Source organism: Tachysurus vachellii, chromosome 9, assembly GCF_030014155.1.
Source record: "Tachysurus vachellii isolate PV-2020 chromosome 9, HZAU_Pvac_v1, whole genome shotgun sequence".
NCBI classification, from domain to species: Eukaryota; Metazoa; Chordata; class Actinopteri; order Siluriformes; family Bagridae; genus Tachysurus; species Tachysurus vachellii.
In genome coordinates this window covers 20648588-20674163 of record NC_083468.1, presented here as the reverse complement: position 1 = coordinate 20674163, position 25576 = coordinate 20648588, and the positions used below count along the sequence as shown (strand labels likewise).

Sequence of the window (25576 nt, the reverse complement as noted above, 5' to 3'; positions counted from 1 at the left end):
AGCTGCTGGTTTATTGTTTCAGTCTTTTTTCTTTTTCTGGTCAGGGCCTAATGACAGCAGAAATGTTTTTAAAAATATCTTTACCATCAGCGCAGAAATCATAACCTCTAATGGAAGTCAAACGATTTTGAGGCCAATTTAGTTTCAATGCATATAATGATTTTGCTAAAAAAAAAAAGCCCCATATTTTCTGTGTTGATTAGATTTGCTAATGAATGGGGCCTATGAGGATATGTAGTCATACCGTGTTGGTTTAAAAATGAACCAGATTCTGGGGAAACAAATCCAGACTGGTTTGTTCATGTTTACTTATTTTATGAGCTGGAATAAAAATAATAATGTAAACAGACATGACAGCTGATCCTACACTGGTAGTTTAGTCCCATGAGTCATGTGGATCTTCTTCTACCATTATAGTGACAACAAAAATAGATGTTTACAATGGATTTCAGTTTAATTTAAGCCGGTTTAGACCGAGTGTGGTGCTGCGCGGTGCACCCAAGTTTAGTCAGCCAGCATCAGCAATCATTAAAGACCAGACCTTTATTTATTTTTAAGTCAGTATCTTTCTGATGTCACATGTTTTTTATCTCAGTCCCTTGTTTCATATTGTGCCGGTGTCAAATCAGTGACTCATGGTTCAGGGTACAGTAAATCTATCGGAGATACCGTCCAGTCGAAACACGTCAGACAGACGCAGTACAGGCAGCGTACAAAAGGCAGTCGATGCGCTTGTAGAGAAGTGAGGTGGTGGTGGTGTATTTTTTTAATTTTTTTTATTTTTTTATTTTTTTTATCTTTATCAGAATAAAATATTTTTCGATGTGGTCATGCTATTTGCTTGAAACGGTTCAAAATGTTTCCACGTAGGCGTAATATCAGTGCCTTTCCCATGGATGGTTTTTCGTGTGACTATATTTAGTTCCTAGATATATTTTTTTTTTAATTCATGTGCTTGAAAGATTGCTCCAAGCTGGTCTGGTATAACTTTGGAATTAAATCTGTCGGCTGGACTGCATGTAACAAACAGGCTTTAATTCGTATAGCATATAGCAGGGAGCTGTTTGGGCAGTATGTCAGCTGATGTCTCTGTTTTCTCTTCTCAAGCTCTCTAAGCTAATAGCTGTTTAGCAGGTGACCTGTGTTCAGTTGGCCATAGCTAATAGAAGGGTAGTTGACTGTGGCTAATGTTTTCTTTTGGCGAAGGTTAAGATGTTTAACTTGGCGTCTGCAATGTTTGTAATTTAAGAGCATTTGTTTTAAGCATTAAACTTCTGAACTTGTGCTCTTTCAAGTGATGCAATTATATTTTTTCCTATAACGGTTGTTTTCCATTTCGTGCATGTGTGTGTGTGCATGTGTGTGTGTGCATGTGTGTGTGTGCATGTGTGTGTGTGCATGTGTGTGTGTGCATGTGTGTGTGTGCATGTGTGTGTGTGCATGTGTGTGTGTGCATGTGTGTGTGTGCATGTGTGCGTGTGCGCGTGTGTATGTGCGTGTGTGTGTGTGTTGCTACATCTAACAAAATGTAGCATTCTGCTTAAACATCCTTTCATCCATCTCCGTTTCCACCAGATGCAGTAAAAAAAACAAAACCAAATAAAGTTTGTGCCCTTTAAAGCTTTTTCTTGGTAATTGCTGTCTTCTTTTGAAACTGATCTCACTGAAAGATATGAAAGACATGACTCACCGTTTTCCTCAGGCACAGCGAACCTACATGATATTTGCGTAATGCCAACATACACACTTTCTGTCAGCCTTTCTTGAAAAAGACTTGAAAGCTTTTCCTCCTGAGGTGCTCGCCTGAAGCCGTTCTGTCACGGACGGAAGAGTTTTCAGAAGGATCCGATCAGAATGTAACATTAAATGCAGAAAAATGCCACAGTAAAGGGAAGAGACTGATATTAAACTTGCCACTTGCATTGCCACAGACATCAACTGTAATCAACAATCTGAAAACTCAGCTGCCCAAAAATGTCCTTTAATCAGTACACACAAACACACACACAAACACACACACAAACACACACACAAACAAACAAACACACACATTTATATACGTCTTGTTGTCCAAAACTCGTACAGCATCTTGGTAATAATCCAAATATGTGTTCTGGTTGAGACAGAGGAGATGAAGCGACCCTTTTGTTCAGCACAGATCCATTAGGAGGACATTCTCAAACACTGGCACACATCCATGTGAACTGTTTTTTATATTCCCACTTTGGCCTACGTTAGCTTTTGTTAGGGTTTGTTTTTTTTTTTTTTTTTGGCCACGGTTAGCTGACACGACCGGAAAGCTTTCAATTCACTATATTTTTTACTTTCCAATGAAGTACATTTTGTCTGTTTTCTGCTCCTCGTCCATAACGAAGCTGAATTTCTCATTGAACATAATGTATGAGTGACATTTCTGTTATGGGATTAATTGTGGTCAAAACATCACATTAAAATCGCATTTGTTTCACGGCGCCGTTGGGTTTGTTAACTGATCTGCAGAATAAATCAGTAAACCTTACAGGATGCAAAGTTTTCTCATCCCCCTCCCTCGTATTCACTGCGAGCACCGAGCGTAGCCGTAGCACCACATGACCGTGAACACGCACCTGAAGCACTGCGTGTACAGAAGAAAAAGACGCACCGTGACATTGAAAATCTGCAAGTGAACAAATTCCACACCCAAAACCACATCAGATAATACGATGAAGTGAATGCCATTTTAGTAGAGCGAAAAAAAATCTTTTGCAAAAGGAAAAAAAGATGAGACGCAATTTTGCAAAATCAAGCTACTCTGTGATGTTTTGGAGAAGGAGCTTGCGATTTATTTTTTTTTCTAAAATCGCAGCAGATTTTATTCAGACCAGGTTCAAGACGTGTCGTGTGACATCATCAAAACACCTATTCAGCCAAAGATCACATCGGTTCAACTGCATCAAACCTGCGTCAAACAAGAGTACGGCTATTATAATAACTAATAACTTATCCGTTACCCGTAAAGACGCATAAAAAGAAGAATCTTGTGCTGGAAATTTCATTTATTTAAGTAGCTTTCCACAAGAAAAAAGCACAAAACTCAGGAAGTTGCACCGCAAAAAAAAATTTGCAGCAGAATTAGACATTTTTTTTAGCTTCATCAATAATAATAATAAAAAGAAATCTGAAATGTGCAGGGACTGAATAAAGCTCATAATCACATGTGGTTTGAATTCATTTCATTTCTCTGCAGTAGACGGACAAAAGTGTATAAACTTAAAACCATTTAATTAGAACTACATTTTGGTTTGTCCACACCGTGATCTCTAAACCCATACGTTCAGTCTGTGGTGTGCAGTTGGTCTGGAACAGAAAGCAAAAGCATTAATAAAGAAGACTCAGCTGATCATGTGGCACATGGACTACCTCAGCTTCCTCACGCTCCATCATATGAGAGCAGCTGGAATTCCTTTCACAGCAGGAGGAGTTGTGTTTTTTTATTGTTCAACACTAATTTTAACTGTTTTTTTTTTTTTTTTCCCAGAAAGTGTATAACGACAATATGTGTATAAACACAATATCAGAGTTATACGGTCACGTCACCCAGCCTGAGTGTCCACGCCATCAGATTAGCATCTCCAGGGGATCAACAACACACACATTCATAGAAAAAAATGAAAATATCCCTTTTTTTTTTTTTTTAACATTTATTTTTCTTCTTCCCCTCTTTTCTTTTTCCCAGCGGAGCACCAAATGTTTGTCCACCAAATATATTCGGGCAGAAATTTCGATATTTAATATGGTGTTTATTGATATTAGAAGCGTTTGATATTGGAGCAACCGTAAGATGTGGCTTTAAGAGTGGCCATAGTGTTGAAACAGCGCTTTGTGACCTTTTTTTTTTTTTTTTTCATTTTAGAGTTTCATGTCACCTAAACGTTTTGCAGTGGTTCAGTACTTATGGCTTGAGTTTTCAGCTCTGCATTTCCTGAAATGTTGCTTTTAGTTAATCACTGTACATAAGAGCATAGTAAGTACATAAGAAGTTACAATAGATGTCAATAATTCTACACAAGACCTTTGTTTGTGGAGTTAATAACGATTTATACTCCGAATGTGGGACAATCGTTAGTTTCAGAGTAACGAGGGTTGAGTTATCATTACTCACTGTTAACCAGTTGCCATATACTTGTGTCAAAGCCCAGGCGTTTCTCACGGACTGCTGACGGACGTTCGGTTATCTTCAATTACTTTGTAAACTGACTATTAGGACGTGAGCGTTTAGTGAAAGTGGAGTGAATTTGAGTGAACTGTTAGAACTGGATTTTTCATCTGTTTTATGTAGTGTCTGAATTTACAAATTTGCTTAATATTATAAAAATAAAATTGATTAGTGTGTGTATATGTGTGTGTCTGTATATGTCTGTATATGTGTTTGTATATGTGAGTGTGTGTATATGTGATGTGTGTGTCTGTGTATATGTGTATGTATGTGTATATGTGTTTGTGTGTGTATGTGTGTGTATATGTGTTTGTGTGTGGGTGTGTGCTTGTGTGTGTGTGTGTGTGTGTGTGTGTCTGTTCCAGTATCTCATGACGTTTAGCTCATTGCGCCTCCTCAGTAATTCACATAATTACAGGACTTGGAAACAGAATAGTTTGTATTTTCTTCTTTTGCAGGCTTTACTTTTTCTCCTCAGAATTTTGCTTACATTTGGGGAGAAACATAATTACAGGAATCATGTGTATGGATCTGTTTAATTCGTAGATTTAGTTTAAGTTCTAGTCAACCACATTAAGGCTAGTTATCCATCTAGATGGAACATCAGCACATTAATCCATTAACCAGACCGTAATGCATCACGCTGTACACGATCTGTGTTACGATGCACAGCTTTGCTAACACTTTTAACATCTACACACGTTATTTAACCCTGAAACTATTAAGTAATCGTGGAAAAATTGTACAATTTGAAACCATCCATAAATAAGTTTTAACATTGGTTTCTAACTGTTAATAAACGTTATTGTGATACGGTGATATTTCTTTATAAAGGTGACGTTTCTCTGTGTTGTTCCTGATTGTATGAGGACGAGTCATGTGAATTTAACGTGGTGATTTTCTCCTGACGCTCAAACCGTGTTGTTGATGTTTTTCTCGTCATTAGAGTGAGTACTTTGTAACTCTATAGCTGACATTAGTTTGCCATCACTTTCTTTCTTTCTTTCTTTCTTTCTTTCTGCGACTGCTGTGTTTGAGGATGTAATTAAGGATCTTAATGGAAATATCTGACATAGTGTTATAAAGTAAAATTGTCACATTTATGTCAAAAGTAGTCTTGAGTCTTGTTTTGTTCGAGGTGTCTGTGTGTAAAACGAATTGTCATTATACCGCCTTTATCGTGGTAAATCTGTAATATTTGATTGATTTGATGTCATTCAGAATCATTAAAATCACTCTAGCTGCTGTAAGAAGTCTGTTGACTAGCAATAAACTAGCCAAAACCCACAAATATGTATATAGCATGTGTTTCAGTTTACAGTTTATATATCTGAGGTGACAGTCTGCTCCAGTCTGTTATTTAGCAGTGTATTGAATGCAGGTAAACGTGTGCTAGCCGTCTCTGTCCGTCACCGCTGGAAGCTCCGCCCTTTTCCTCTTACCGCACATTAGTATTTGTTCATTTTCAGAAATATCGTCCTGTCTTGATGCTCTTGCTTGAATAATAAGGCTTTGTATGTTGGCATGCATGGAGAATGTTTTGTTTATAATCGGGAAATAAAATCTGACACTGTTTAACTTCCCTGATGTTACATAAGTTATATAAATATTATAATGCAGGTTTGGTAAAATAATAATAATAATAATAATGATAAAGGCACATTTAATCTTATTCTGTCAATCTTTTGTGATTTTTTTTTTTCTCTTCCAAATACTGATTCGGTAATAAATTGTAACATAATACGATAAATAATTATAAATCATTGGCGATTTTAACGTCAGTAAGCGGAAGAAACTGGTTTAAAATGCTGGTGCAAGTGGAAGTGCACGACTTTTGTAAAGAACAGCGCATGTCTGCGATTTCTCTGCACACCCTCTTAGAAATTGCATTACGCAAGACTTTTATTTTCTACAACAGGAAGAAGGAAATCGTGCATGTGCATTTGCTAACACAGACGAGCAGCAGCTTCCCCTCACCTCGTGTCGGACGATCAGCCTAAAACCCCCACAGACTTTTGTTCTCTACAGTTTTGTACCTTAGACACATGATCTGTGAAAGGTCTGGACCGAAACCGTGCCTCTTCTGATCCATGCCGAGATTACACATTAGTCCTGTTCAGGGTTTGCAGGATTGCACGCTGTGATGAACATGTGAGAAGTTACACACAGTAACAAAACGTTTGTGATAAACTGGGGAAAATCTGTGTGAATTTAATACACAGTTGGTCTTGATAACCATTTCAGATGTATGATTTTTTGTTGCGTCTGTGTCACGTTATCATGTCTAAACCACGCATTGTGTCCTCGTTTAGAGTTTAGTACGAGGCGAGAACGTTCCCGGGTGGATCTTAGAGAGGCTTAGAGAAGGACGAGAGCAGAAACCTGGAGGCAATAATACACAGTCTGCTGCAAACAAGTTTATTGTTTGCAAAAAAAATTGTGTTGTTACTTTGAAGCTCTTTATTTAGAGGTTATGGGATTCACATATGTGAATTATTTTGATTGAAACATTTGAACCGATCTTTTATCAGTATCTGGATGGAGTTATGTTCCTGAAATGAACAAGACTGCTCATTTCAGCTCATTTTTGAGGAACTGAGGAAGGAAGTCAGTTTTTTTTTTTTTTTTTTTGCTTTAATCAGATTTATACCAGGGTCAAACAGGACAGGATATCTTGACTCCATCAGTAACTATTTCACTTTACTTCTGGACTCCCGTCATGTTTATCACACATAAACACTGCAGACCGTTTTAGAGACTTATTCATCTTCAGGATGGAGGTTAGGGCTGAACACACAAGATGCTTTGTGTCATATTTTGGTCTGTAGGATGGAGTCATTCTGGATTTTTTTTTTTTCATTCCCAGTCCTGATCATTACAGTAGTTTTTTTGATCAGCAAGACATCAGGACACGAGTGCACATAGTGATGTCCATGAATGTTTTCAATTGTTGTATATATTATATTTTCAATCGTCTCAGTCTTTAGTCTCTGCAGCATATTTCCCTCCTGAAGTGCTTTTCCATCTCTGTTTTATCTTTCTTTTAAGTTGTACTCTTCATTTGTCTGTCATTTATTTTCGAGTGAGCGCACAAAGTTTTGCTTCCAATTTGAAATATTTATCCAAAAGCAGAAAATGTGAGATTTGTTTCATACCCACTTCGTTATTCATGTGAAGCACACTGACGATTGTGTACCGAACTTTTCTGTTGTTTCTCACAGTTAAATTAAGATACGCTTGTGGCTCTTAAACCTGTACGGTTCACTAAATGCTAAGACCTGAGCTGTTGCCTAATTTATACTTCAGTTTGCCCTGAAGTGGTTCTGCTTCTAAACAGAGCTGAGCTCAGATCTCAGATCAGTGTTCAGTGCCGATGGATCCGTGTACATGAAGGTGATCAACACTGATGACTCTGTAGCTTACAGCTTTACAGATATACTGTAGGTTTTTTTATTTAGTTATTATCAACAACTATATTTGAATGAAGCAAAAGACCAGGTTTTACTTCAGTGCAAAAAAAGAATAACGTCAAGCGATGAAAGATGTAAAGGAGAAGCTACATTTCCACCGCAGATGAACACGGAACTTCATGTGCTTTGTTTTAAAATGTTATTTATCCCCAGAATTCTGTAGATACATGAGTGGTCAGTGTGTAGATCCGGTCTGATTTGCGTTTCGTCTTACACCGACAACAGAAAGTTCGCACGGCCCCCAAAAATCCAAAACGTGTCGCGCAAATTATGTAGCAGATCCGTATTCGTGAAATAAAGGCCGGATCTCTCGGCCACGTCGTCTGTCGTTTGAACCGCACCAGCCCTCGTACCTCGGTGCATCCATCAAGCATAAATCAAGCTTCCTGTTCAGTGACTGCAACTCTCTCAAATCTGTACGACAAACAAAACAAAGTCCGCTGTGGAATAGAGTTTCATATATATATATTTATATATACACATATACATGATATAAATTCAGTTCTGAGTGAATACAAATTGATTAAGTTTGCTCAGTTAATGACAGAAAAACGTCCAGAAACAAAGGTTTGTACTTACATACAGCACACTTAAAGATTTCATTATATATTTAGTGAAAAACAACTTTTTAAATGCTGGCGTTCTTTTCAGTTTTGTAATGTTAACGTTCGTCCTGCTAGTGTTCAGAAAGAGCTGTGTTTAGTGTGCACTGTGAGGATTAGGCTTTCTAACACCGGCGTTAAGCAAACAGGTCATGTTTGAGATAACACACGGATGGATTTATTCTTTCCGCATTCTATTAAAGTGTTTATGACCTGCTAGCGAAGCTGATTATTAGGTATCGTGAATGTCATGAACGTCTCTGTTCCGTTTCAACTCTTCCATTAACACCGAAATGCATTCGGTGGATTTGGTCGATTTGGAACCTGTAAAAAAAATTGCAGCTAACAGCAGCTAAGATATCAATATTTGATATTATTGTTATTAAGACAACAAATATAAAAACATATTGAAAATAGAATGTAAATAATATATCTTAGATCATCATCTATAGCCTCTGTTATGAATTTACACTGACTACAATTTTTCTTTTTTTTTTTATTTTATTTTTCTTTGTCTCGGCTGCTCATATCTTCGCTCATTTGATGCCCAGGTTTTACCTTTCGCTGCCACCAAGCTTATTTCAGTTGTATTAGATGGAGCTCAAACTATCAAAACAAATTAGATGAAGACCACAAGCAGATGATGGAAGTCAGCACTTCAGTTTTTGTGGTTGGGGTTAAAAAGGAAACGACATAAGCAGAGAGCAAATTCTGACGTCATTCCTATCGAATCTATTTCTACTAGTCTCAAATTGTCCAACGGAAACGAGCAAAAATAAATAAATAAATAAACAAATGCATTTCTGTATTACTCGTGGCACCAGCACCACTGATTGATGTTGCTTTTTAAATCTGCTGGAAAGTGGAAGTTGCACACAAACCACATTGTTAGCCGATTTTACCGTCCGATATATTTACTAACATGCACACGCCATCGCACCGAACAGCGTTTCTGATCCGTGTGTAAAACTGAGCTGCGAGCAAAGTGCTGCTACTAGCATTTCTCCGAAGTTGTTTACATTGCCGGGGAGGCACCTTTTTCAATCGTTACTCAGTCTGATACTCCCACACACTTCTGATCAGACTTTTGTAGCATTGTTGGGTTGTCATTAAGTTGACGTTAACCTTTCACCAGAAGATCGATCTACGGTACTAAGAAGGTTTGTTGCCAGGGGTTTTAAAGGTTACTCGAATGGAATTCTGATGTATAAACGTTTACAAGACTGAAAAGTTGCGATCTAGTACGCTGTATTTGCTTTGACCTGTACCGAAACAAAAACATGCCGTTTTTCAACAACCACAAACATGCAGCTTAAACACTCAGCACCAGCTATGATAAGTTTTATGCACAACTTTTTGCAGGTGGTACATGCATCACATCGAGGCTCATAATGACTCGTCTGCCCTATGTTTCTACTTCTCTTTAAGTGTACAGAGGTTTTTTTTTTTTTTTTAATGGCCCTCAAAGGTTCGCCTGCAACATCAGGTTTTATTGAACCTGCTCGCTCTCACTAGGGCCCCCTCTCACCATTCCTGCTCATTACGGTGTGTACTTTGCCTCCTCTGGCCTCCGCGCTTTACTTTAGGTGTGCATCAGATGCAAGGCGTCAGCTAATCCGAGTAAGTTAATTCAGAGCCCTGTTCAGTGGCTAGACAACCTTTTGACAGCGGTCTCGTATGGCAGTAATTCTGCATTGTCAGATTTGCATTTCATTTGCATTTACATCAAAAGTGTGTTGCGTTGTTGACTCATACTGTTTGGAGCTGCTTGTGTACTTTATCTTTCATCAAGGTCCTGGATGCAGTTCCTAATATATATGAGATGAGAAATTCTTTGGAAACCAGCATAGCTCTTTCATGATATCTGCTCGGGTGCTTCTGCTTACGTATCTTGAACCTGTGGATATTTTCTTATATAAAATAGGAAATTTGCAACAGAAAGCAAATCTAAAGCTGTCCATCATTTCCAGAGAACGGAACCAAATATACCGACGTTCAATCCCTACTCCAACATCTTTTTCCATCTGGATCTCCCTGGTAACAACAACAAAAAAAAAACATATGTCTCTTTTTCATCTTTGTTTCCATGGCAACATGGCAGTGTGACGACAAGAGCTGTTCAGCTCCTCTTTAAGGAAGAATTGCAGCATGAAAACGAGGCTGAATATGATGAACCAGAGGGATACAAGGAGCTTCAGGAGGAGGAGGAGAGTGCAGTAAGAGAGGGAGATGGCCACAGATCGAAGTGAGAGCTAAAGCAGAGTTACCACGGCGAGCTGCCGCTCAGGATACTGTCACTATGACAACCTGGCCAAGAGGTTCAGAGCCATGCTGTACACTCACTCCCATGTTCATGTATTGACGTTTTATTTCCCCTTTTTTTTTCAAAGAACATTCTGCTTCTGCAATTGAATTTTTTTTTTCCCTCTTCTTCTCGGTTCTGTTCTCACACACACGTGTCAGAGGTGCACGTTTAACCCCAGCACAGCGGGAGGAGGCCGGGCAGGAACAACAGCCACTGGCTCGATCATCTAGAAGAAGACTTGTAAATAAAAGACAGTTTATTTCTGTTAGGAAAGGAGAGAAATCGTATATTTGTTCGAAACACACACCGAGCGAGAGAGAGAGAGAGAGAGAGATGCAGAATGAGTCAAAGAAAAGGAACAGCTTGTTTGCTATGTTGAACTGGGTGGCTGACACAAATACAGGAACTGCAGTTTGGTGAGTCTTTAGGGAGGGCAGTGCAAATCAAGTAATAGCCTTGTTTGTTCAACATCAGGGGGAGGCCGTGTTTAATAACGGAAGAGCCTGTAGCCGAGCTATAGAGGTGGGAGGGAGGCTAATAAAGGAAGAGCTCCAGTGTTCTGTTGTAGAGAGATGGAGACCGGGAACAGCCTGTTGACATTTGAAGCCATGTGACCACAAGCACTACAGGCAGGAGCTAGTGAAGCTGAAAAAACGAGATGCAGCGGCCTGGATGATGCAAAACGAGAACAAAAACTTTTTACAGTCATTCTGAGATCAGTCAACGCGCCAGATAAAGTGAAACAAACAAAACACAAAGGAGATGTTTGGAATGGGTGACTGGAGTGTCAGCAATGAAAGATGTTTAAGGTCTAGCAATTAGAGATATTCAGATCTCTTCTGTTTCTGTACACTTCCCCGAAAATCTCTGAAAACCCGTGTGATCACTTTGTGATCGACTCAAGTAGAGATTGCTGGCCAAAGCACAATAGGTCTGAAAACTTCTCATATTATTTGGATTATAACACTGCAGTATAACAAAACTGCACCGTTTGTGAGCTTATTTCATATTTTAGTGTCTTTAGCATTTAAAATGTTCCCTCGGGAAAGGGCTTGTTTATATTTAATTATAAAGGAAGATAAATTTGCTTTAAATGTCATTTGAAGTAAATAATAAAGTGTGTAATAACGTGGTGCATCTGCTTCACTGTGTTGTATGATTTTTGCAGGAGTTTTGAAATGTTTTTTTTTTTTCCCCTCTCCCGCGTCTCTCTAGCCCACAGGTTACATGGAGGCGGCTCTGTCCTACAGCACTATAGAGGACCTGCAGCTGTTGTCTTGGGACAATGCCCCCAAATACTGTGTCCAGCTCAGCATCCCCGGAGGGACCGTCCTCCTGCAGGTACGGCTTTCTCCAGCCAAGAAACTCCTAAGGACTGCGTTTTGTGTTTCACAGCACCTGCATATGTTCTCTGGGTTTTAGTACAGTGTCGAAATATAACCAGAAAAAAAGCTGCGTTTTAGACTTAGTTTTATTCCAGATGTTTCATTTCTTTATTTTTAGTTGGGGGGAAAAAAGAAAGCTGTTTATATTCACATTCTTCTCACTGAGAGACACGCATCTAAACAATTCCATGACACTCACACTCGTATACAAATTGTGTGTGTGTGTGTGTGTGTGTGTGTGTGTGCGTGCGCCAGGCTGCCAACAGCTATCTACGGGACCAGTGGTTTCACTCTCTACAATGGAAGGTAAGGTTACTGATATTAAGTATTTATGCAGGCTTGAAACAAACATCATGCATTAACACTTTGCTTAACATCCCATAAACCTCAGCTTTGTTGTTGGATATTATAGACACAACGTGTGTGCGCTTGGTGTTTTGATGATCGATCCTTAAAATCTATACATAGCAAAATGTTTGAAGAATATTTACAGTTAATGCCAACACATTGTTATACTTTGGCAAGCTTAACTTGAAATATTCTGCACGGAGAGTCATCCAGGCTCAATCCGGCTGTCGTCTCCAGGGATGCCCCGATAAATATCCATATTTGGGGTAAAGCCGTGCTTAAGAAAGCATTTTCAGTTTAAAGAAAAAATACGGAGTTAAAATAACGCTATAAAATTATATTTAGCATCTCTTTTGTTTTGCTCATGAGGGTTTCTAATACTTCTGGAGTTAAGTGTATTTATAAACTTGAAAATGAGTCTACATGAAACTAAATGTTAATATGTGTAAAAGAAAAATAAATAAATAAAAATTCCAACCCCTTTTCATCCCATCAACAGAAAAAGATTTACAAGTACCGCAAGGTGCTGAACAATCCTAGCCGCTGGGACGTCGTCCTGAAGGAGATCCGAGCTCTGGTGGACATGGCGCTTACCTCTCCACTGCAGGACGAATCTATCCATCAAGCCCCGCTTCATATCATCTCCACCCTTCTCGCTGAGGTAACACACTCACACACATACACAAGAAGGTATTTTTGCACAGAACTTAGTCATTTCTTATCGTCGTTTAAGAACACACTTTTAAACACGTTAGCGCATGACTGTGACGTCTGTTAACATCATCTCCAAAATCAAACCTACCAGAAACGATACGTGCTACACAATAAGTCATGCTAGATCTTAAGTGATGGAAGTTAAAATCAGTGAACTGGAATCAAGTTTTAATTTTCAATAAATGCTGCAGTATGTCACGATTTTAATGTCTTTCGGCTTCAGCTTCTTCTTTCTACTTTGTGTTTTTTCTCATATACAGAGTAGTTTGTGTTGCCTTATATTCGATTCTAGACAGAAATAAAAATATAAAGACCAATGCCCTTTAGATTTACAAATAGCTCTAAATAAATCAATCATTTTTTTTTTCTCTCAAAATAATTTATTTTGAGTTTTATTTTTTAATTGTTGTTGTGTGCAACACGTAGCAAACGACCGCATTGCGTTTGTTATTCAAACACCTTCTGTAATGTAAACCTGGTATTGCATAAGCCTATACAACTGGTTGATCATTAATCCTTTCCACATTTCCACAAAACATTTCCACAGATTTTTTTTTTTTTTGGTGCGTTTGATCGCTCACCAAAACATGCACAAGGTTTTTTGTTGTTGTTCTTGTTGTTTTTTTTCTTTCTTCCTGCCTGCTAGGATTTCTCTGTTAGTCATGTTGATACTTATGTGATTTTATTTATTTATTTCTTTTTGTATGTGTTTTGTACATATAATACAATACAATACGAGTGCAGGATATTTAATTTGTTTGGAAACGAGGCTTGTTGAGTGCTCCAAGGCTTTAAGAGGGAAGTGAAAGGCCAGAGGATTCTGAGTAATCTGTTCATGTCACTTCCTTCTCAGAACACCAACCTCAGTGCCCAGGACCATGAGAGCATCATTGTGGTGAGTGGGTTTGCTGAGTTATATTTAGTCTCTGCTCTTAGAACTGGGATGTTTTTGAACTGTAAACGTAGCACGGAGTCGTCTTGGATTGAAATCCAACAGAGGAGTTATTATGTCTTAAACCCACGTGAAATGAGCTTTAAATAAAATATGACTTTAAATGAGCTGTAATGGCATTAAGCACATTCTTTATTAGATGCTGTATAATGGGGTGTGTGTGTGTGTGTGCGCGTGCTCTCAATAATGCTGCTGTTATCTCCCTGTAGGCAATTGCTCCCCTGCTGGAAAATAACCACCCTCCCCCTGACCTGTGTGAATTCTTCTGCAAGGTAACATCCGGGTTCACCGCCACAACCACTAACCAGGGCAGGAAACACTGAAACAGCTGATTGACAGCACACATACTTGGTTCTAAGGAAGTTATTTGGCTAGCTTATGTGTGAAAGTTTCACTCATTGGTGACTACACTGTGAATCACAAGTACAGCATGAGTGTGCAGTGGACGGTTAGTGTCAGCTAAGTGGCTCTCAGCATTCAGTACCGTTTCTTTCCACAGCACTGTCGCGAACGTCCACGCTCCATGGTGGTCATTGAAGTGTTCACTCCAGTGGTCCAAAGAATTCTCAAACACAACATGGTGAGTGCATGTGTGATGGCCAGAGCACTTACATGTGCATGCAGACCGCCGCTGTTTGATTTAGTAACTGTTTTTGTCTCTCTAGGACTTTGGGAAGTGTCCCAGACTGCGTCTCTTTACTCAGGAGTATATTCTGGCTCTGAATGAACTTAACGCAGGCATGGAGGTGGTCAAGAAGTTTATTCACAGGTCAGTATTGTTACTTGTGAATGTCTGCAAAAATGATTGTATTGAATAAACATGCACTATGAATTAATCAGCTTTCTTTCCTCTTACACAATCACTGCCATAACATTTTTTTGTGCTCTGAACATCCAAATGATTTGTATTTCATAACAAACTGCTTAATGGCGATAAAGCATCCTTTAGCATCGCTGTGGGGAAAGCGAAAGAGCTTTCAGCAGAGAAGCTTTGCTAGTTATTAACCTCCACGTTTAAAATATAGATTACAGAAAAATCCCATAATTCCCAATCAGGCATGTTTTGTGTTTATTAAAAGGAATGATGTATCTTCTTCTTACATCTCTATCCATGATGCAATCTTTATGTTTGTAAAGGGTGCCAGTAATTTTGGTCTGTACACATAGAGACTTTCCTATCACATGTATGTTTACACACTCCTGCACACCCTGTTAGGTGTCGTATTGATGGCCGGTTGTGTGCTGGGTGTGGCTGAGTCATGTCCTGGACCTTGCATTTATACTCATGTGTTTTTTTCTTTTTTCAGCATGCATGGCCCCACTGGACAGTGTCCTCACCCTCGGGTTCTCCCCAACCTGGTGGCAGTGTGCCTAGCTGCTATTTACTCTTGCTATGAGGAGTTTATTAACAGGTGAGTCTTGAATGAGCTGAACTCTGAACGTTTCCCTTAAAATGTCCAACTCTTTTTAGGTCTGTGTTTTAAACTGCACTAAAAGCTGGCGGTGTTTAATGCATACAGTCGCTTTTTACGTTTCAGTCCTGTCTATATTTGTGTGTAGATTGTGTGTGTTATTTTCAGTCTTGCCTTTAATAATTACATCATCTCTCTGAGTCCTTGGGCCCTCTTAGGCATGCCTTGTATTATGCTCAGATTTTCCACGGACTATTAGTCACCTTTCCGTCCCGAGGGGAAAAAAGATGTCCCAACTCGCACCTTTGTTGTTCCCTTACCTCCTTTGCCTAATTTGTCTCTTCGAAGAGTTTCCATTTTCTACTGTGTATTTGACGTTCTTTGTTTGTTTTAGATATGTACATGTAGAAGTGTTTATGAAGCCCTAATACATTACTGTTAAAATCAGATTTAAATGTTGCATGCAGTTCTTTATACCAAAGTGCATTTAAAGCAAGGCTCTAGTTTACTCAGCTGAAAGTATGCCTGCAGTTATTGTTACAGGTTGAGACTTTATAAAACTCAATACAGTTTGTTTATTTGTATGTTACGTCATGTAAATTGAGACCATAGTGTCATCTCTGTTATTTTCCGCTTTGTTTTCTCTCCGCCTTCCTCTTAGTCGTGATAACTCTCCTAGTCTAAAGGAGATAAGGAACGGTTGCCAACAACAGACCGAGCGGAAGCCCCCGATGCCCCTACGGTTGATGCGCCCCGATCCTCCGACAGCCCTTTCACCACCTCCACCCTCCATCGTCAACTCCAGCGAGATCCTGGTGGAACTGGAGCGCAACAACAACACTGCCAACACTGCGCTGCGTAAGGCGCCCGCAGGGGGTGACAGTGAACCCAGCCTTATCGAGTGCTTGCTGGTGAGCCCAGCCGTCAGCGCTCTGTCCATTCAGCTCCCAGCCCAGGCTGACCGAGTGCTGGCCTGCTTTGCACTCATCCTGAAGATGCTGTAAGTGTTTGAGCTCTGGCTTATGAATTCTGCGTGTCTGTAAGCGTGTGTGTTGAGCGGAAAGCATGTGAATATGTGTGAAAGAGTGCATTACAAAGTACACTCGTTGTATGGCAGGAATTTAAGCAAGCTGTAAGAAATAGTTTTTCCACACAATTGGACGAGAAACCTGAAGCCTGCGGTTTGGTTAAATAACTGGGCAAAACTGTGGAACATATTATGATCCTGCAGCCTGGCAGTGTTTGAGTCCCAGCACCACTGCTCAGGTTTCGTCTCTTAATTTTTACATCCTGATCCCATAACAAACATAAGACTTTGATTTCCTCCTTTCTTGTTTTTCCTACGTCAAACACTAATCTGGTGCTTCCCCTGGCCTGTTCTCTGCAGCTCAGACTATGACGACTGGAGACCAGCGCTTGCTAGCTTGCTGCAGCCCATCCCATTCCCTAAAGAGTAAGTGCGCTCCCTTTTTTTTCCTTTTCCCTCCTAACCCTCAACCTTCTCTATTTCCTTTATTATCCCTCCACTCTAGATTCATTGAAGTACTAGAGAATATTTCATTTATTTTCAATGCCTGCATCCGGAGATGTGTGTATTGTTGGGTACAGCGGGTCTCATCGGGGTCAAGGAGCCAGGGAGTCTGTGACGTTGCTGAGCCGTAACTGGGCTCTGCAGGGGGACAGTGTGTGCTGGGTCTACGGAGCCCACAGCACCTGAGAGCTCAGTGTAATTGGCCATGTCGTCTGGGGACTCATTATGTGTCTCATACAGAGCCCTGCTGATGACACAAGTGGGGAGCTCACCTGCGCTTACATGTTAATCTGAGCCTTCAGACCTCATTAAGAAAAAGGCAACAACAGGCAGACATCCCAGAGCTCACGGCAAAAACATGAAACGTGCAAGCACACACACACACACACACACGCATGCATGCATGCATGGATATGCTCACAGATTGACTGTTATGTGTTTTTCTTTCTCTCTCTCTCTCTCTCTCTCTCAGGGCCCTTGCTCATGCCAAATTTACAAAGTAAGTGACATCAGTAGTATGTCAGAAATAAAGTGTTATATCAGTAATAAAGCATGTTAGCTTTAATTTCAGGTACGGCCTGGAAGATAAAGTTAAATAATAGTCTTTGTTAAATTGCTCACATAGTTATAATCAACATAATAGACGAGCACATGATTATATATACCGCTGCAGTGCGGGTTAAGAATATTAATAAGGGGCATGTCAATACAAACTGACATTAGTGATCTGTTCTCCTCTCTTTGAGTATAGAGTATAGCAAAGTAAACCTTTTTAACAATTCATATATACACGTATTGTATGATTAGAGATCGTAATGTTACTACTGTTACACATATATACATTCTTTAGTCATTATTTTTGCAAGCGTATGGAGTGATAACTAGTTCATGTCCAAGCTCAAAACACCTGTACAAAACGTTTAATCCGAGTAAACATTACCGGATATTTTGGCAGAGACTAGAAACTGTCTGCATATCAAATTATCCGTGTATCACACAAGCCTAACGTCTTTGCAGAGAGCTGAAATATGTTATTCAGAGGTTTGCCGAGGACCCCAGACAGGAGGTGAGTTTACCGGCCTCCTAAAATGCCTGACACGTCCCGTTTTAATCACATTTAATTGCTGGTGTAATCGTTCCATTATCTATTCTTTTCTGTGAAGAGTATTTTTTTAAAACAGAGGTACAGTTAATCCGGTAGCCCGGCATCTACGATACTAAAGGTCTGTGCGTTTTACAGGTGCACTCCTGTTTACTCAGCGTGCGTTCTGGAAAAGACGGCTGGTTTCAGCTCTACAGTCCAGGAGGTGTAGCCTGTGATGATGACGGAGAGCTGTTTGCTAGCATGGTGTGTGTATATGTATTCTGTGTGTGTATGAGGGTCAGAGAGAGAGAGAGAGAGAGAGAGAGAGAGAGAGAGATACTCTCATCTGTTGCGTTTGTAGTACATCTGTGTTAATAGCTGACACCTTGATGCCATCGCAGGTTCACATCCTCATGGGTTCTTGCTACAAGACGAAGAAATTCCTTCTTTCTCTGGCAGAAAACAAACTGGGACCCTGCATGTTGCTGGCACTGCGAGGGAACCAGACCATGGTGGAGGTGACTGTGCACGCTTGGAGCAAAAAAAAAAAATTGAAACTGTGTTCAAACGTACAGCAAGTTCTCATGTGCATGTTTCTATGTGTGGAACAGATCCTGTGCCTGATGCTGGAATATAACATTATAGAGAATAAGGACACTCAGCTACAGATCATCTCTACCCTGGAGAGCACGCAGGTCGGCCTGCGCATGTACGAGCAGCTGTGTGACAGGCAGAGAGAGCTTAAAGAGCTGGTGTGTACACATACGCAAACACACATTCGCATGAAGGTTTTACGGAAACCGATATTATCACAGCACATCACAGTCTGGTCAGGCTCTGTTTCCGCGGAATATGCAAAGTCACATATTGCTATGGTTGGGTTAGTGCAGCGCTCTCATTTCCAGACCTTTCAGTGACCCATTTAAATGTCCCACATTCTGATCTCACACACACCACCTGCTGGTGACACAGAAAATTCAGAAAGCCTGAAATGTCTCCTTTTATTTCCCTTTTACTTTTATAGCAAAGAAAAGGAGGGCCCACTCGACTCACTCTTCCATCCAAGTCCACGGTTAGTGTTTTATTTGTACATTAATTGTGTATCAGTTAATTAACAGTGTATCAGTTAAACATCCCCTCAAGCATGAAGTGATTTCTAACAACAAAATATCATTTCAGATGGTATGATAGATTTCAGTAATGCAAGTAGTACAGCATAAATTCAGATTTTTTTTTGCATTTAATTTCAAATTTTTAATTGTTTTGGTGTATTAATATGACACAATGGCAATCAGCAGCCAGGCAGCCAGCCAATCGCACTCACGTCACATCTGACTGTGCTGTGTCTCTTGTGCAGGACGCTGATCTCGCCCGCCTGCTGAGCTCTGGCTCCTTTGGGAACCTGGAAAACTTGAGTCTGGCCTTCACCAACGTCACCAGTGCCTGCGCCGAGCAGCTCATCAAGTTGCCCTCCCTCAAACAGCTCAACCTGTGGTCCACTCAGGTAAACCTAGAAAACTGTGTGCTCAGATAAAATAACCAAAAGCCTGTTTATCCCTTCGAATAGTAAATAAACCATTCTGTCACACTGGTTAAGCTAGTCTAAAGCCTTATTTTGCATTTGACTGCATTTCAGTTTTGCACGGATAGTTGCTGTAATTCCGGTGTTTATTAGCAACCATGTTTTCTCTTTTCGCTCCTGAGAATATATTCATTTAAAAGACCTCAGTTTTTGACTGGCGGTACAGATATTATATTATTTCCAACAATTATATGACAGATTCTTCGAACGATTCAAAATGTCAGTCGGATGAGTCGTAGCACTTCTTGTCTTTCGGATCCCGTTAGAGGAATAAAGAGCAGAAAAATCAGTCATGAGAGTGTGAGCCTGAGTACTTTTCCACTGTGCAACTGTGGGTGTCACCCAGAAGACGCGTCCAGTTCCTCTCAAAGTTTCTTCCTCTTGTCGTCTCAGGGCATTATTCTTGCCACCGTTACATCTTACTTACTCATTAAGCATTTAAAGCTACATTCAGCTGATTTGTCTCAGTGTCCATTGTGAAATGTACTGTGCATTAAACCGATCCTGAAATCTCAAATGTGATTGTAGTAACAGCTTACAAAGTATAAAACATCACTTTGTGCACTTCTAATATCATATGCATTAAGTGCTCTGTAAAGAAACAAACATATTAGCAGTAATACAGAAACTTTTATTTTTTGTCCTGAGATTCGTAGGCATCTCCAGTTAAATGAATTTTAGCATGGGGCCGATATCCAAATACTTTATTACAGATACCATTTAAACGGGGCTCTAGTTATTAGCTCACCTGTATTTGTCTTAAATTGATTCATTTATCTGTGCTCTAATAATTGATCAGCTAAATTTTAACTGTTAGTTTGGAGACGCTGGGCTGCGACTGCTTTCAGAGCACCTGGCCTGCCTGCAGGTCCTCAACCTGTGTGAGACACCAGTCACTGATGCTGGTCTGCTAGCCCTCAGCTGTGAGTACACACACACACACACACACACACACACACACACACCCCATTGTCTCATTATGTTTGCATAGATATTTTACTGACATACGCTTATTAATGGTAATGCCTATATGCAAATTAAACCTTAACCATAGTAACCAATAGCAAACCTTTGGTTTCCTTTTGAAGTTTTTCTAATAAAATGCAGTTTTATTATTTAATATAAATACAGTTTTCCTCATAGGGACCAAACAGATTTCTCCACAAGGTCAATAATTTATTTTGACCTAATTTACTGTCTACCCTTAAATTTATTGTCTACCCTAAACGCTCATTTCCAGGCGATGTCCGAAACGATACTGAATTGAATTCTTTTTGAATTCACGTACGTTAAAATGATGCTGCAATATGTTTTACATGAGAGTTATTTTCCACCCTGTGTAGTGCGCATATATAACGAACAGAAAGCCTGTGCCTGTGTATCGAGAGGATAACGTAAAAATATTCTTATGTGGAAACCAGAACCCAGTTATTACATGAAATGAGTTTACAGATGAATTGCAACTGCCAAAAAAAAAAACACACTACGGGTAAATACATAAGAGCAAATGCTAAGAAATTATTTATTATACTTAAAAAACTTGTTGTTTTTTTTTCTTCTGTGGTCTGTGCAATATGAACACAATAATGAAATAATAATAAACTGCGAATGCTTGTTGTCAGCTAAGTAATATCTAGATGCGTTTGCAGGAATTAAACTTCCCAAAGATTTTAGTAACTCAATAAAAGCACCACTATACCTGGTGAATGCCTCTGAAAATTCTAAGGTGTCTGAACATCCATAAGTGTCATGTATGTGTAGGCAACTTCTCCATGCATGGTGTTTCCATCCAAGCTCCATCAACATTTTGGTTGATGCAGAACAGTGAATTCCAAATTAGGGAACATAATGAAGTGACCGGTGATGTTTTAATGTAGTTACAGCAGTGGAAATCACATCTTCAGAGATATTGTGTATATATATATACAGTATGGAGTCCTTGTAGTTATTGGCTTGTTGGATCAAATGGGTTTAATCCAAGCCAGTGTGGGGGGGGGAAAACAAGTTGGATTCTAAATCAAGTCAGTTTGGAAAGTTCAAGCATAGAAAGATTTATGGCTTTAGGACAAAAAAATATTGTGTACATTTAAATAATGCCCATTAACTAAACCTGTTCCAAGGGGTTTGTGTGGATTGTGTTCTAATTGGACCTCTGATGTGGAAGTAAAATAAACTAACATGTTTCTTACTGAACAGCGATGAAGAGCCTGTGCAGTCTGAATATGAACAGCACTAAACTCACCGCAGACACCTACGAGGACCTAAAGGTACCATATTAACCCTCTGAAAATGCAATGAATTCCTCTAGAAAGTCCCCAGAAAAATATTATCTTCACATTTATCTGTCCTCCACCGAACAGGCCAAGCTCCCCAACCTGAAGGAGGTGGATGTCCGCTACACAGAGGCCTGGTAAACCTAATCAGCATCCCCACCCCCTCTTCCCCCCGATTCTCAAGGAAGCTCTGGCATCATGGAAGCGTAAGGATTTGCTGACATCATCAAGACACCAAGCCTTTAACATCATCGCAGTCACTAACGTGCAGACGAGGACTGTCTTTATAGGAACATTATTCAACACCAAGGACCTTCTGTTGACATGAGCCCAGCATTTGTGCAGTTCACCGTCATCAAAACGCAGAAAGAACTTTCTTTGTAGCCACATTAAAAGCGCAAGAATATTTATAGTGACATCATTAAATGGAAAGGAGGCCCACTCTATTTATATCACATATGAAGACTTTAGGTCTTTCTCTCTTTTTCGACGGTCTTTCCCGATTTCGACAGTCCACCCAATCAGACCCAATCACCCAATCAGATTGGTCAGATTTTTGATTGGCCACCCAATCAGCTGCTTCTCTTTAAAAGTGTGTCTGACCAAAACACCACCCGTTTTCTTTTCCCCAGAGCAGAGACTTAAAAGCTCAGAAGTCGACTCTCCTGCCTTTGCCCCTTTCTCTTTATTTCTCTCCCACTTTCACCATAGGGAGACATTTCCCCGGAGGTGAACCCTGACTGGCGAGAGCCACATTCCAGTATAGTTTTGATGTCGCCTCCCTGCGGGGGGAAAAAAACTGTCCCTTTGTGCCGGGTCCCCTCGGTTCTGATTCTGCCATTTTTCTATCCTTCATCACAACTTGACGCTGTTGCCTCTGATGTAGAAAGGTGGTAGCCTGAGTGTCCACTACTGTATACACTCATTTTAACCTCTCTGTCACTCTTTCTCTCTCTCTTTGTCTCTCTTTCTCTCTCTCTTTGTCTCTTTTTCTCTCTCTCAAAAATTTTTATCAACTTGAATGAGCATATTTTTCCACACATCTCCGCTTTCATAAATTGTGTGTTTATACAGTATAAAGTATATATATCGATCTCTATATTCCCTTTTGACATTTTAACAATTTCAGGAGCTTGGTTGTACAACCTACTAGACGGAAAAATTTTATCTTTTTTCACTTTGTTTTGTTTGTTGATTTCTCTGGTGTCGTCGTACAAAGTACAAAGTTTGTTCTTGCACCCGTATTTAAGTCAGCGGTCGCTTGGAAGGTAGTATGGGACTTCTCAATATTTACGAAGCCTCTCTCTTCTCTGTTTGGGCCCTAGCTTTTCCTCACAATCCAACTTTCCTTGACAAATATTTTCAATCCAGTTTGTTAAATCAAATCAGCCAAGATGGTGCCTACAGGACATTTTCTATGAAGAGTGCACCACTTAAGAAGTGGCAACGTCATGATCGCTGGATGCAATCTGTGTAAATATCTCCAGTAAAATTTCATCAGCTTCAGTGAAATGTTTGATTTCCTATAGCGCTTGTTTTACAATGCAGGATTATCACACATGACCACCTACGACACGTCATGCACATTTATAAGAAATCAAACACCAAGCCATAATTTGTAAAACAGACAAATGTTGTTCCTGTTCTTTATTTTTTGCCACTTAACATTCTCCAAAGGTTTTACTGTTACTGGTCACCGAGTCAGGTAAACGTTTGAAGAGATCACAGAGCATGTTGTTGGTTTGTGCAACAAAATCTCTTTTGTAAACATTCATATCGAATATGCAAACGTTCCCCTAGGTGGCAGACCAGCTGGTTATAGTTGGCAACCTAAATGAACTCTTTTCTTTAAACCCAATACTAGATCTGGACTCCAGCACCCTCAGAAACTGCATCAGACATCAGACTGCTTGGCTCTACTCTACTCTTCTCTCCCTGCATTTTAGCACAGACACATCACGCTCTGATTAGCTACTCCGGTCCGTTTGACCAATCTCTGATTGGACGGTCTATTTTGTCATTGTTCTGATTGGTCCAGTGGAGGAACCTGAACTGTGCAGGAGCTTTAAAGCGAGCGCGGAGATTGACGCCATGCACTGAGAGTTTAACAATGCGTGTATGGTGGATGGTAGCGACACAGAGGTCCATCGTGTTCTACCATCTCAGGTCCTGAAAGAGACGCTGCGTGGTTGCATCATGTATAATGTACATACAAGTGTATATAATTTCCCTCATCCACTCTCTGTCTGTCTTATAATTCTTTAGTCGTTTCTTTCTTTCATCTTATTTGAGAGACTGCTGTTGCCTATATTTTCAGGATGTGTGTGTATGTGTGTGTGAGATCAGCTTTTCTTCTGTTTATTTCCTCCCCAGACCAAGTGCACTGTAATAATCTTCAAAAAGACAAAAAAAAAACAAAACTTTTAATTGTTTTTGTCACTTTAGTCCATATTTTGTTGCAATGAAATGGTTTTGAAATTTTTTTTATTATTATTTTATTTTTTTCCCATTTTGCTGCATGTACATGTTGCATTAGCAGATGTTTTCATTTTGTAATTTCATTTCGATTTGCTTAAACCAGATCAGCGACAGGAAGAAGGTGTGTGTGTGTTATTACAGACCAAGAACTTCAACAGAGTGCTATATGCAGCGGAAATGTAATTAGTTGCCGTTATAACTGAGAAGCCAATACGCTGTATGAGAGCGTGAACTGAACAATGTAATGGTTAGAATCCAGTGAATCGGCTCAGTAAATACAAAATTCTGCCGGAACGGTTCTGCTGTGTAAAGTGGACCACATCTGAGTGAGCGAGATCTACATATCGTGATGAGATTCCCAACCATTTGGTTGTTGGACGCATAAAAAAAAAAAGGTTCATGTTTCAGTTTCATTTTTTTTTGTTGTTGTATTTAAAAAGTAGGGTCAAGTCTTTCTGTTGTCACTCAATGCTTTCATTGGTTTGTCTCCTGTCACTACCCCTCGAACTCATTCATTTTTTTCTGCAATTTCTATAAAAAACAAAAAAAAAAAGCTTTCTCTCATTTTGAATTGTGACTGAGTCTTAATGTGGTGATGAATGGGAGGTCTACCACTGCAGTCCCCTCCTGGGTGCAGTCATGTACAGAAATTTCCCATAATTCCTGGAGTTTTTTGCAGATCGAACTGCTGCCTTTATTTTCCTCCTGTGTGTGTTTTAACTGCTTTTACAGCTGGGTCGCTGCTGCTGCTGCTCTGTGGCTGTTGTAATGACAATACAAGACCTTGAACAGGAAAATAAGTCAGCTACGATGTGAAATCATTTCAATCAGAATAAACTGTCTGTGAATATGTTTCAAATGCAAAGCCGTGTTCGTTATTGCACCGTGTCGCACAGCACAATAAACTGACTCCAACTGCAAGCAGAAATGGTGACAACGATTTAAACACTAAAATCCTCTAAATAGATTCTTAAGCATGAAATTCTTAATCCTGAACTCTACTGAAATCAGAGACTTGAAATATTACTACAATTTAGTAATTATTAGAATTCATTTATATTCCTGACATTCAAAATCGTTTTTATTTTAGTCTTCACATTCGGCTTCTTTATTCAGAGGTGTTTGATTTTAGATGTAATAATAGCAGTTCTACTGTATATGCAGTTTGGTAAAAAAAAAAAAAAAATTTTTTTTAAATAATACTATTAATACTATTTTTTTTTTACCAATCAAATAACAGAAGCC

General features: G+C 39.6%; 1 protein-coding gene across 1 annotated transcript in view; it reads left to right on the top strand.

Annotated features, from left to right (window-relative positions):
• Window positions 1–25196, top strand: part of cmip (c-Maf inducing protein) — a 27222-nt gene extending 2026 nt beyond the window's left edge. The window contains exons 2-21 of the mRNA XM_060878199.1: window positions 11788–11913; window positions 12213–12263; window positions 12805–12966; window positions 13873–13914; window positions 14181–14243; window positions 14471–14551; window positions 14637–14740; window positions 15279–15383; window positions 16045–16383; window positions 16771–16836; window positions 17387–17413; window positions 17932–17980; window positions 18155–18262; window positions 18400–18516; window positions 18610–18750; window positions 19023–19070; window positions 19356–19502; window positions 20398–20503; window positions 21777–21847; window positions 21941–25196. Coding sequence (XP_060734182.1) covers window positions 11788–11913; window positions 12213–12263; window positions 12805–12966; window positions 13873–13914; window positions 14181–14243; window positions 14471–14551; window positions 14637–14740; window positions 15279–15383; window positions 16045–16383; window positions 16771–16836; window positions 17387–17413; window positions 17932–17980; window positions 18155–18262; window positions 18400–18516; window positions 18610–18750; window positions 19023–19070; window positions 19356–19502; window positions 20398–20503; window positions 21777–21847; window positions 21941–21994 — 2007 coding nt within the window. The 3' untranslated portion in view covers window positions 21995–25196. The remainder of the gene's footprint in view (window positions 1–11787; window positions 11914–12212; window positions 12264–12804; window positions 12967–13872; window positions 13915–14180; window positions 14244–14470; window positions 14552–14636; window positions 14741–15278; window positions 15384–16044; window positions 16384–16770; window positions 16837–17386; window positions 17414–17931; window positions 17981–18154; window positions 18263–18399; window positions 18517–18609; window positions 18751–19022; window positions 19071–19355; window positions 19503–20397; window positions 20504–21776; window positions 21848–21940) is intronic.
• The last annotated feature ends 380 nt before the right edge of the window (window positions 25197–25576 follow it).